Genomic DNA, 13,857 nt, shown 5'->3' on the forward strand with positions numbered 1-13,857 from the left:
ACTAGTAAAAGAAGAGGCAGCAGTGACCTTGCAGAACTAGCGTACTGGAATACGTCTCACAGGAAGGCCTCGGGAAGGGGGGAAAGGAGACATGCCGGTTGCCAGTCCATTAGAGGGGCAATCTGCTACAACAAAAACTTTGGGAACCACTGAACTAGATACACAGTCAACCTATTTGGACCTGAAATTTTGCCTCCTTTTAAAGGATTATAATCCCTTACAGCATCCCTAAATAATTTGTGTATATGTGTATGGGCATTCTCTGAAAATAATGTTAAAATTGCAAGTTAGATTCTTGAAATGTCAAAGGGAAAGTTGGCGGGTCAGCCTTAACTATACTCAGATTATTAGGGGTATGTGCTCTTATAAAGCCTTTAATTACAATTGCTGTGTATCTCTGCCTCTATAACTATTACCATAGTTCTCCTAGCATTGACATCACATACCGAGATCCAATAAATTGCTTTTCAGTTAGATGCTGAAAAATATTAATACTCTGTAGTTAGCGATTTTATTCTGAATGAATCTTCACTTTGTGCAATTATAAGTGAAAGTAGTCGTGGTCCTATTGATGTTTAACCTCGTGAGAGTTTTAAAGTGTAACCAGACCTGCATTTTCCTAGTGTGGGCAATAATCCTCTTTTATTTATTTCTTTTTAGACATCCAGGCTACTTCATGGAAATCAATCAACTCAGCTTATTCTCTCTGCTGCTTTCCCACTACAACAAAGCACTTTTACTCAATCACACCACCAGCAGCATCAATCTCAGCAGCAGCAGCAACTCTCACGACATAGAACTGACAACATGATTGATCCTTCCAAAGTTCAGCCACAGTAGCATGGGGATTCACTTCTTCTAGAAGCAAACAGCAGGGAGGGGCTGCTCCATAAACATTTGCACTGATGATGGTAGAGATAGAAGTCCAAAGGCTTTATAAAGTACAGTATTGAGGTCTACTTCTAACTTCTGGGAATCTGTTTGCAGAAGAAACTACTACAAAACGTTGTGGAGGTACCTTAGGTACAAAGAGCAAAAAGATAACAGGGACATGGCCAACTTTGACAGTCTTTTAGTTGTCCCAATTTCTGTGTTCTAAAGGATGTGCTGCCACGTAATAACTTGTCCAGATCAAGTCTCAAACCCTCAGTGAACTGAAAAGGGCACTAAAAATGTTGGTATCTTTAGCAGTCCTGTAAGTTTGTCAAATGTGACCATGGACATGCAGTTGCTCACAATAATGCTACAATACAGTCCAAAAGACATTTAAATTTTTTTTCTCAGATGATTATGGGACAAGTAAATATTTTCAAAATGTTGTGTGGAATCAGATTCTGTATTATACAGATGTTGTAAAACAATGTGTATATGTCTGGATAAAAGGAGAGAGAGCAAAAATATTTTATATGATGCATGAAAATGTAATCTTGTTATTTGTAGGGTTGAATGTTTCCCTAAATTCTCACACCATGCTCTGACTAATATTTTCCTCTGTTCTACCCTTTTGTTTACAACATGATGCATCATAATTTTCACCCTTAATGTGGGCACAAGTCTCTTGTTTGTGCTTTGTCTGTGATGTCACAGTTTGTTCAGTGAGGTATAGTGTGCTGGTTAGCGGATTTTTTGGGGGTTAAATTATTGATGAAACTGTTTGAACTGATGGTCACGCATCACGGTTCAAGACATTCAGATTTCAGAAGTATTATCCATCATTTCACAATTATTCATTGTTTTTTGATTGAAAAATAGGAATTTGCACTGCTTTATTGTGGATGGTTTGGAATTTTACTCCCCAAAGCTATCTTTTGATATAGATCATAGTTGGAAATATTTATGTAAAGGGTTTTAAAAAAACTACATGAAAGTAATTTTTAAAAATTTGTCAGTTATAGGAGTAATTTGCACAACAATATATTTACACTTAATAACATTTTAGGCACTTTTTAACCACCTTCTCTGTGGTGAGAATTGTAACTTGTTAAAATATGTTGGAATCTTTTTATTCTCCTTTAAAAATTAGATCTTTCTTCAGTCAAAACTGATTCAGGGTCATTTTAAAACAAAAAAACAAGAAACCCACAGTGCCTTGATTTTAATTCAGGTGATAACGTTGAACATCTTGAATTATGTTGTCTTGAATCTGTTACGATTTTACAATTTTGAAGTCTTAGTATAATCTCAACAAAACGTGTTTCTACTTCATAGCTATATCTTGTTTGTGTTCATATATACAAGTATTTTAACAATCGTCTGAGTTGAGATCATGAGCATTTTTTAAAGGAGGGCCTCTCCCCTCAGACACTAAAATGGAAACAGATATCTAATGATTTACCTGTAAAGTGTTCAGCGAGTAAGGAGTAGCACTATTTAGAGGCTCCAAAACAGAGATTAGTCATTTGGGGGGGGCGGGGAATTAATCTGACACTTTTCAATCAGATCAGATCCAATTTTACTTTATTGATTGGAATTTAATGGAAAAATAAAGAGGTGAGTAGGACTGCATGTTTAACACACTGAGTGTTGACTTAAAAGGGATACCACTAAACTAAGACTTCAGAAGGCAACCTCACTTTATAAAGATAATAAAAAGTTCCAACAGAAATGACTTCCTATTTTTAAATGTTCAGTAGATTTCTATGGTACTACTTCATACAAATCACATCTGCAAAGCAAAATGAGCTAATACTAAGATAGACTTAGTAGTTAAAAGAGAAAATTAATTAAAATTAACACTGAGGAGGGAAAGTTTTTAGTCAAGAAGCTGAATTAAGTCAGAGTATTAGGGAGGAGCTGTATGAATGTAACCAAATTGTGGTGGAATATTAAATATTAGAAACAGTTTGATTGTATTATTGGGTGACCAGAGCTGACTGAAAGGTAGTGCTAAGTTAGTGAACACTAGATGCAGTTACCTTTTGAAGCTTGTTCTTAAAATTAGCCTTGGCCTTTCCACTGTCGTCATCTCATCAGATTAGCCCCTCACCCCCAAACAATAAAGCAACAGATCAACAGTGGATCCTAGGAGAATCACAGTGGAAAAGGGAAGAGGGCGTAAGAAGTAAAGAACCAAAGAGAACTGGATTGGTTTCTGCTCCAGGAAGCCTCTTGCAACAAGGAGTAGGAATAGATACAAATATTAAACATATCCAGGAAACTTTCTCTCTCTATGCTCTTTAAAGGGATTTCAGTCATTCCCTGAACCAGTATAATTGTTAGAAACATGTATTTTTTTAAGTTTTAGAAAAGCAAAACTGCATTGACTTTTATTTATTTTTTTCAAATTGCCTTGCTAATCCTGCCATAGCATTCCGCCTGTATCCAAAATTTAAGCTGCATTGACCAGAGGTCCATTCCATAAAGACTTTTAGTGGGAAATAGACTTGTTAGATAAGGGTTTTAACCTAATTACAATAATAAAATAGCACTAAAGAAGGAAATTGGGAGAGCTTTAATATTACTCTTAGAAATGCAGTGTGGTGGTAAAACCAACCGATAAGATGTAGTATTTGCAGCTACAGAAAATGCAGAGCATAACCAGCAGACAGCTGAGAGAGTTTTATATATAAGCTTCATTCAAATCCCCTCTCTCAACCAAAAAAATACTGTGGTGTGCTGTTGTAGGTCAGACAATAAAAAGGCAGCCTAACTTAGGTGTGAGAGGTTTTATATTAACATAGCTCTTGGCAGAGGACTAAGAGGAAAAATTCTGTGCTTTGATCAAGAAGCCTTCCATAAGCTCAGAGGGGAAAGTCATCCAAAAATGAAGCTACTCTTTACCTGCTAGCTGATAGAGAAGAGGGGGAATTCTAAGAGACTGAAAAATTATTACATACATTTGAAAAGCTTCTGCCACAATTCAGGCAAATGTTTTAAAAAAAAAAACCAGAAAAAGCACACAGTATTTCACTGACTTTAATTGGCATGGATGTTCTGCTTCTCTTTCACTGACTATTAAAGGATTTGTGTTCAAACAAGGCACTCACTTCTGGTCCTATTAAAGTCAATTGCAAAACTCCATTGACTTCAGTGGGAAGAAAATTGGGCCCCAGTCTTTCTCTCTTCTAATCAGCCTGCTGCTTCCGCCCAGCTTACTCACAGGTGTGGCAAACCTGTTGTTTGTGACATCCCAAGAGATATCATAGCATTCGCTGCTGTGATGTGTAATGTTACAGAATGACTCTGACAGGAGTGAGGAAGTTGGCTAAGAAGGAGAAAATGTTGTATTATGGATAAATGCCTTGGTGACGTACAGTTAAGTAAAGTATCATGCTGTATTTTCTTAATAGAGTTTTGATGAGAAAATTAGTAAGTTTGCCTGGGTTGAGTGAGAACTCAAAGAAAAGCCTCAGAATTTCAGAGGGAAAAGAAATATAGCTATTTTTATATTATATTTAATATATGTTATATTTGTATATAAATATGAAAAGATTATAGTAAGAACTCTCCATATGCCTTCCATTTTATCTGGACGTTTACCTCCTGGTGCGATGGCTCTAGGGTATCACCATCTTTGTAGGCATTATGCCTGCTGCCAACCAACATCTAAGTTAATATTCCAATATCTTTACAACAGATAGGCCCCACTTCAGCAGTATGCCTAACTTGAAGCATGTAAGTTAGTCCAATTTAAGTGAATGCTGATGTACTGTGCTCAGTAGGGTCCTTAGTTCTCCTCAGTGCCCATGCTGGCAATTTTTCATGGGAAAAGGAGAAACCCTCGCAAGACTCAAGTAGTGCAGTTTAAAAAAGGGGTTTGGAATAATGATAAGCACTTTACTGAAAAAAAAAACCATTTTGAAAACAGTTAATTATTTTAGGCAATGGAACAGTTCAAAAGTGGTCCAAAGGAATCAAAATATAGAAAACTGTCAAAAAGAGGCATTTCTGGAAAGTGTTTCTAAATGTGGTGATCCTTTGAGGCTCTAAGTGTGAGATTAAAAAGGCATCTAAAATTGGTTGATTTTGTTTTAATATGGCTTTGGGAAAGGCTAAATCTACATAAATACTATCTTCTTTTAGAGATTTCTTTTAAAGTTGCACAATTGCCTGTAAGAAAGAAATGATCAGGAGGCATATTAGCCTGTTCAGTAATTCTAAATGGCCCTTGGGATTATAATTTGCATTAAAATATGTGTAGAGGGTTTACAGATGTGGCCTTTAGTAGACTGTTGCAGTCCCCAATTCTAGAATAACTAGCATTCTTAGCGATAAAACCAGATGTAGTTATGAGTGCGTTTTAAATGACATGGCATCATGCAGCGTCAGCGCATGCATGTTAGATTCGTAAGTACAGTATCTCCTTTGGAAATCATTCTTGAAACAAGATACACATTGAGAAGGGCTGGGGAAATTATTATTTTTGGCTAAAAGGGAAAAAAAGACTAACATAGTGCTGAATCTTTTTTTTACTCATCCCCAGTGGAAAAAGTTAAAAACTATTTGATACTAATTGGAATAAAGAATTTTGTATTCAGTATATTTGAAGTTGAATGTTGAATGGCTCATAGTAAATGAGATAAACTTTGAGAGAGATATTTAAATTAAATCTAGTTGTCCATTAGACCTTTTTTTAATATCCTGATTTTAACACTACATTCCTTGTTTTTTTCTTTAATAAACAAGTAATTTACAGGCTTTGTTTGCTTCATGCTTTGTCATCTGCATGGGTTTTGCCAGCATGGTATGCTAAATTGTACCTATAAATAAAAAGGAAAAACAAAACACTGTGTATGAACCAAATACTGTATTGCCTGATATGGAGATCCCAGCCAAGACTGAGAGGTGCTGCACTAATAGACAATCAAAATGGGTGACTATTTATGAAAGACTTTTGGGAATGATCTTAAAGTAGTAACTGCTTTGAAAGCAGCTGAGTTTTTTAAATGAGGTAAAACTATTTATTTTAAAATATATCAAGTGGACTGAATTTTGAGTTTTTAAGCAGTGTTGATTTCACAGTGTCTTGGGTTTTGGTTTGGTTTTGTACTTTCTAACTGGCATTAGATTTGTATATGTAGAAAACTAGTGCCGCTCATATTGACGTCAGGAAATGTAGATACAGTTCCCTGGTGTTCATGTGACCATTACTAACTGTCAATTTTTTAATTGAATAAATGTAACTCATTTGAAATTCTACTTCTTGTAGCTTCTAAGGTTCTGGTAACTTTTCTAATTTCACTTTCATATCCTACAGGGTTCCATAGTTAAAGATCTCTTAACATTCGAACAAGTATACCAAAGTCACTTCCTTTCTAATCTCTTCTTCCATACCCCGACAAAGAACAGTGATATGGCAAATGGGGGCGGGGCTATATTTAAAATGTATATTGCACTTTTTCTTGACTACTTTCTGTATCACTTCATAAAATGATGGCCTGTCCTGAAGGTTACAGAGATGTCCTTGTTTCTTGCATCTTATGTTGTTTTCAGCCGTTGTGTAAGGGATATAAAACAGATGGCAGTCTCTGTTTGAGTTAAAATAATCTAATGCTTTCAAAGTGTAGTATTACCTGTTCAGATTATGCCCTTGGATATATCTGTGTATTCTTCATGATGTGTAACAGAAGGCAGAATTTGACCTAATTTATGTGTCTTCCTTACTATCTTGAAACTGATCAAGGCAGTCTTGTTTGAACATGTACTCTTTGCAACTAAAATGTTTTAATAATGAAGTGTAAAGATTTCATGCCTTCCTTACATCTGCATGGGGACATAAATAGGAGTTCTGTATGCAGATCTGGGGCAGCGTATAACCCAATGTGGTGGTTTAACTAAATAGACTGGGCCAGATCCTGCTCTCATACTGAAATAACTCTACTGACTTCTGGTTGGCATTGGTGGGGTTACACTGGAATGTGAAATTGGATCTAAAAGTGTACCCTGTAACTGAAGATGATGGGAATGTGGAAAATGTGCTAAAAGGTTTGTTTTTGTTTTTAATTTCTGGGCAAACTATGACATCACTTCATTGTCAGAACGTTGATATTTTCATGTTGGGAGTGAGATTGTACTGGTGCAATCCCATTGCTGGCAATGAGTGCACTCAAACTATTTGTGCAAAGTTAATGTAGAATTAGCCATACAAATTCTTTAGCTGCAAAAACAAATCTGCACCAGATGGTGGTCTCTTGTTATAAAAAGACAATCAGATTTCTTAAAACAGAACTTAGGAAATATCAATGTATTTTCCCATATTCTTATCAACCAGAAGAGCTATAATTCAAACTGCTGATACAACTGAAGCAGTGGTGTTCAATTACATTTCACTGTTGTGCAAGTTTGGGAACCAGCACCTTACTTAGACAAGGCCATAACTGTTGAATATTTGTAAAGATTAAAAATTGAAAGTCTAGTTAACTCAGCACTTTTTTTCTGCCTCAGAGCTAGTGGAAAATAGAAGTGTTTAATTTTTGTAAATTTCCTATTGTTGACATGTAGTTGAAACAACATGAATGAATAATTTTTCACTCTTACCAGTGTGCCGTACAGAGCTATGGATGCACTGTCCTTTCCATTACTGTCACTACTGCTTGGCTCTTGAAATGAATTGGATCAGTGTAGTTAATTTGGGGGGAAATCATCATCCTAGTCAACTAGAAGAAACTAAAAAAAATTATGGTATATGCTAAGTACAGATAGGTGACACAGGAGTGAATGAAAAGCTGTTTTTCCTTCCTCAAGAACGCTGCTGGTGTTGCAAATGCTGTCTACACTAGCAAACTTCATAGCTCTATTTCACCACTGATGGAACTATTCTGGTATTAGGGTATGTCTACACTTACCATGGATCGATACTGTGGCGATCAAGCCACCGGAAGTCGATTTAGCGGGTCTAATGAAGTCCTGCTAAATCGACCACAGATTGCTCTCCCGTCAACTCCGGGAGAACGAGAAGCCTAAGCTAAGTCGATGAGAGAGTTTCTCCCGTCGACCCAGTGCAGTGTAGACACCACAATAAGTTGACCTAAGCTACGTCGACTCCAGCTACGTTATTTACGTTGCTGGAGTTGTATAATTTAGGGCGACTTAACCCCCTAGTGTAGACCTGCCTCTTGTGAAGACAAGGCCAAATAGTGACTTTAGCTTGTGAGACTTGGGGGCCAAAGATGCCAAGAGTGTGAATGACAGCACTGAACAGATTTAATTTCATTATTTAATCCTCCAGAACATGAACAGAGATTTTGGTTAGGATGAGATCCTATATTAACCTGTGTAGGGTGAATGGGCCTTTTCTGACTTGGGCCAATCTTGCACCTTTACTCATGTGAAGTCAGTGGGGCAACTCGTGAATAAGGTCTGCAGGATGGGACTATACAGGAGGGGCTTCAGCTGGATTGATTATGGACGTGAGTAAGGGATCCAGAATCCAGGCCTCAAACTGCTGCAAAATCTAGCATGAGCTGTATTTAGGAATAGACTCCGAGGTTGATACAGGCTGGTTTTCAGGTATAATTGGAAGGCAGTTCAGTTTGTACAATACGTCGTTCTAACCTGTGCAGTCAGTCACTGACTCTCACGACCACAAAATTTACATCTAAATGCCATTAAGTAGTCCTGCTTCAGAACTGTAAGCTCATTACTAGGCTTTTTCTGGAATGGATCCAACACATTCACATTATTCTCCTGATACTGTGTTTTTATTAGTGTTGAAGATTGTACTTTATTTTTGCCCAGTTTCTATTGAAAACTTTGTACTAGCAACATATCAAACCTGAGGTTTAAAAGTCTGGTGGTAGCTTAATCTCCCTGTAGTGCTCTTTAACATATAGAGAAATTAAATGAGACAAAGTATTTTGTTTTACCAAGTTATCTTTAATTATACTAATCTTGGTGCAGCTTTAAAAAGATAAGCAAGCTTGTACTAATACTGTGTTCTTTTTCCCCTTTGAAATACTATAACTGATGTCTCCCGGATTACATTTCATCACAACAGAGCCAAGCAGCAGCTACCCCTGTGGCTGCCTTTTTTTGCTTCCATTATTAAAGGTTGGAAATAAAACCTACCTCGTGTTTTTCCATGTGACTTACATTTCAGCTTGGTTTTTGCCTGCACTGAAGCCTGAATACGTTGTTCACCACTGCACTGTAGTTTTATGGGCAAATTGGCTAGTAAGTGAGCTGCTTAGTCACTGATGCAGCTTCACATTTGTTTACATTCACTTGGCCGTAATATTACATCTACATCTGTTTCCTTCCCGTGAGCCAAGGAGGAGATCCTATTAACCTTGTTACTTAGAAACCTGTCATTGATTATGTTCTTAAAGTAGCGTTTATCTGCAGGACCCATGGGCCTTCTCCAGATAACTGCTTATAATAGTCCTTCAATGAGGGTAGAGGACTTTAGGATTCTGTATTCATATATTGCAAGCATTTGCCTGAAGCCAGGAAAAAATATGGCAAGCAGTGGGCCAAGGCTAGAACAAGTAAATAAAAATGTCACTTGCTCTTTCCTAAACTGTTTCAGATGTCAGTTGCCAAAGCCAGAGCATAGCTTAATAGATATTACAGCCCCTCATGGGGACCATCAGTGTTACCCAGGCTTTCTTCAACAGAAGAGCCCATTTAATGTCACTGGAAAAGCTCAATGCTTTAACCAGTAGTAGGGCTCAGTGTTTCTCACAAAGGTCTCACAAGTCACTGATTCCGTGACTTCCTGTGACCTACGTGACTTCTGCAGAGGCCAGTGTGGCTGGCCCCGGGGCCAGCTGCTGAGACAGCCCTGGGGACACCCAAACCAGTTTCTGCTGGAGCGGCTCTGCAGCCAGCTGCACTGGCCACTGCTCTGGCAGTCCCGCGGGTGGTCCTGGTGGTGGCAGGAACTGCCACAGCTTGGCAGCTCCTGGAGGCAGTGCCAGGCGGCGGGAGGAGCAGCTGGCCCTGGGGTTCCCCTCCCACCCCCCGCAGTTAGTGCTCCTCTTCCCCCTCCTCCCCCCCCCCCAAAAAAAAGATTCAATCACAGGTATTTTTAGTAAAAGTCATGGACAGGTCCCAGGCTGTGATTTTTTTGTTTCTTGCCTAGGACCTGTCCATGACTTTTACTAAAAATACCTGTGATTAAATCAGTAGGGAGGTAGATCAAAGGGTTAGCTGGAGCCTGGCTAATTGCAGGAGGGGGAGGGGGAGGTGTTGGTAACCAGGGAAGGGAAGATGGGAGGCACAGGTCACCTTGAGAGCTCAGGCTTGGGAGGCTTTTGTTCTCCATCCAGCGAGATACTTCATTGCTTATTTCTCAGTGCTAGGAGCCTGGGTAATAGGAGGACCTGGACCCTTTTGGCGAAGGAGGAATACAACTGCCATTACTGAAACCTGCCGGGGTGATTTGTATGCTTGGAATGTTACAAGCAGGAGTTCTAACCACTTAGGAAGGAGAAAGTGGGTGACAGGGGTGGGGAAGAAAGACACCATTAGCTGGTTTACAGTTGTTAATCACTCAGATCTGCATAATGACAGGTTTCAGAGTAACAGCCGTGTTAGTCTGTATTCGCAAAAAGAAAAGGAGTACTTGTCTCTAAGGTGCCACAAGTACTCCTTTTCTTTTTTCAGAACTGCAGGCTCTTAAATGCCCAGAGACCAATGTGTTAACAGACAAAGCCCAAGAGGGCCAGGGAAACAGAGGAAATGCTCTTTAAGTACTTGGCTGAATTGTATGGACAGAAAAATTGTGGTATGGGGGCCTCAATTTGGGGGAAGATAGGTAAAATATGTTTCTAAAAAATATACAGAAGTTTATAACACAAGATACTGCAGGCAATGAGAGGTAACTTTTGGACCTCATTATGGTGGATAAAGATGAATTAATCACTGTTCCCTAGGGCAGTGGTCTCCCACCTTTCTACACCCAAGATCACTTTTTGAATTTAAGGGCATCCTAGGATCTGCCCTGGCCCCACTCGGACACATCAGCACCTCTGCCCCATCATGAGCCCGGCCATGCCAGCCAGTAGTGTACTAAATGGCCACACTGCGCCTGGACCTGGGGCGCTGGGGCACGTGGCACTGCCCCCGCAACTCCTATTGGCCACAGCTCCCTGTTCCTGGGAGCTGTGGGGGCACTGCTTGCAGTCAGGAGCAGGGCGGAGACCCCTATCCCCCACCCCTCCCACAGGGCATGCTGGCCTCTTCCAGGAGTGGGGGGGCGTCCTCAGGATCGACAGGTTGGTGACCAATGCCCTAGGGGCACTGAGGACAGTCCCAACCAGTAATATATATCCTTGGTGCTTCAAAAGGGGGACTGAGGAAAATTATATGCAAAATTAGTGGGAGGAAGCAGTTAAGCAGAAAGATGAAAATGAAAACTGGGAATTTAAGGAGAGCTTATGAGATGTTTAAAAGCCACAGTTGTAAAAGAATACAGCTCAGGGAGTAAACGCATCCATTAGAAACAATATTGTGTTCAGAATCAGTGAAGTGGGGGGAATGGCAATGAATATGCTTGAGGGGTTCTGAACTGACTCCTTCACCATCCAGCTTTTGCTCGTTATAGATTTTACAGACGCTTCCTAATGAAGTGCCAGTGTCTTCACTGTAGCCTCAGTCAAGCATGGAGAACAGCGAGGCTCAGTGCTCAAACTTCATTGCCCTGCAACACCCGTCTGACAAGAAAAATTAACACACAACCCCAGGAAGCGGGACTGAAGCCTGAGCCCACCCAAGCCCAGCTGGGAGAGGCCAAAGCCTGCACTCCATTGTCCGGGCAGGGGGCCTGTTTCCTTAGCACCCACAACCCAGGGCTGAAGCCGAAGCCCAGGGCAATGAGGGTCAGGCTTTGGCTTTGTCCCTGGACCCCAGCCAATCTAACGCCAGCCCTGATTAAAATGGGGTTGTCATCCACTTTGCAGTCATGACCTAGTTTGAGAACTGCTGAGCTAGTGGCTGATATCCCATGTGAACGTTCAGCAGAGGTTTTAGGATGGAAGTAAAAAGTATTCCCAGGGTATGTAAATAGATATTAGCTGGAGCAGTAGGCCTAGATCTGGGCCTCTCACTTGACTACTGAACCACATGAGCCATTCACTCACTTTTCCCTAACGCAGCAACTTTCTAATTATTTATCTACAGTGCAGGTGGGTCTCCAACAGGCTGGGTGAGAAAAGGTATGAGACCTAGCCACCACCACCTGGTCTGACTCTTACAAGAAATGGCTTAAGTAAGTGCCTGGCTCAGGGTTGCAAGCAGAGATAGGTGCCTCCTGCCAGTCTCAACTGTGGAAGAGGGGTTGGTTGTAGGACACACACCCCTCTCATCATTGTCTGCTGTTGTAACACCACAGACCCCCGGTCTTCGCTGGGCAGGATTGAACCTGCGAACTCTGGAGTGTGGGGGGGTGGGTGGGGGAGTGTGTGTGTGTGTGTATCTCAAACAAGTTGCCCAGTGTTTACCTAGAGCCGCTCTGGCCCTGGGACCTAGGGGCAGGGGAGCACAGGGGTCTCTGTGTTGCCCTGGCCGCCCCTCTAGGTACCTCCCACGAAGCTCCCACTGGCCGCGGTTCCCCGTTCCCAGCCAATGGGAGCCCTGTGCCCCCCCACCCCAGGTTCCAGCTCCTTCCCCAACCTCCTGAGCCCCCCTGATGCACCCCAACCCCCTGGGGGCAGGGAGGGGGCGGAGTTGGGGTGGAGATTTCAGGGAAGAGGTTGGGCCTCATGGAGGGGTGGTCAGTGGTGTGGCCCTTGTGGTCGTTTGAGACCTCTGGCTTAGTGCATGAGCTAAACGCCAAATAGGGATTTAGAGCAGACTCCTTAATCGCTAAGTGATCTCGATGGGGCAGAACACCACGGCCTAGCTCAGCTGTTGCTCCCTGCTTAGCAGGCTTTTGTGAATCCTATTTCTTCCCAGTCATTGTATAGGCACCTAACCAAGGCTTATATCCCAGTATCTATCTAGGCACTTAAACTGTAGGTGTTTTGACACAGCTTTACTGGCTGACGTCCCTTTGTGAATCTAGCCCAACGTGTGTTGTACCACCTCCTTCCCCAGTTCTAAAAACAGAGTTAGGTGCACACACTGAAGTCCAAGGATTGTGGCATTAGGGTCATAAAACCACAGGATGCAGCAGGGGTTTCTCCAACTAAGGTCTTGCAAGCACTGTGCTTCTCCAAGAAGCAGCAAGCCAGCCCCTTAAAGCCCTTTTCCCGACCTGGAGTTTAGCCTGATGATGCTCGCAGGCTGGGTTGTAACAGCCAGGTGGGCAGGGTTGAAACTACATCTTCCCTGTCTGGGTTCTACTGGCCTGGTGATTTCAGGATTTTGCAAACCCCAAGCCCCTGCTTCATAACCCACTTGTTGAAAGTAGCTGGACTCCTGAACCCTCAGAGCTGTAATTGTGTATGGGACAAACTACACACTGGTCCAGTACCCTGGTCAGATGACCCACATACTGACACCTCAACACGGGATCAGTTTTATAAAATAGGTAAGCTACACCCCAAGCATTGTGGTATTATGCAATTTGAACACATGTAAAATGACAATATGGGGAAATGAGGTGGTGTAACTGTCTGGGCCCCAGGATATTAGAGAGAGAAGGTAGGTGAGGTAATAGCTTTTACTGGATCCACATCTGTTGGTAACCTGAAGAGTGCTGGTGTAGCTTGTTTCACCCCCCGAAGTTGATCCACACCCACCTTGTGGAGGAAGGTACTGCCTCACCCCTTCCCTGCATTCCTTTTCCATATTTCACCTGTTCTCAGCGTGATACGTCGACCTAGTTTTACATGTCAAAAGTATAGCCTTAGTTGTAAGTCAAAACTTATACTAGCATCAACTCCCTCCAGGTCCTGTTCCTCACTGTATGAGAACTTTCTCCACCATGGAAAAATGTCCATGGAGTGATGAGCTGCAATTCCACAGCAGGTGGGT

General features: G+C 41.4%; 1 protein-coding gene across 12 annotated transcripts in view; it reads left to right on the top strand.

Annotated features, from left to right (window-relative positions):
- CLOCK (clock circadian regulator) overlaps positions 1–6,138 on the top strand; it is a 97,845-nt gene extending 91,707 nt beyond the window's left edge. For all 12 annotated transcript variants that reach the window (XM_073341999.2, XM_073342005.2, XM_073342003.2 and 9 more), the window contains one exon: positions 661–6,138. In XM_073341999.2, the coding sequence (XP_073198100.1) occupies positions 661–840 (180 nt within the window). In that variant the 3' untranslated portion in view covers positions 841–6,138. The remainder of the gene's footprint in view (positions 1–660) is intronic.
- The last annotated feature ends 7,719 nt before the right edge of the window (positions 6,139–13,857 follow it).

The sequence above is a fragment of the Lepidochelys kempii genome, chromosome 4 (assembly GCF_965140285.1).
Source record: "Lepidochelys kempii isolate rLepKem1 chromosome 4, rLepKem1.hap1, whole genome shotgun sequence".
Lineage (NCBI taxonomy): Eukaryota > Metazoa > Chordata > Testudines > Cheloniidae > Lepidochelys > Lepidochelys kempii.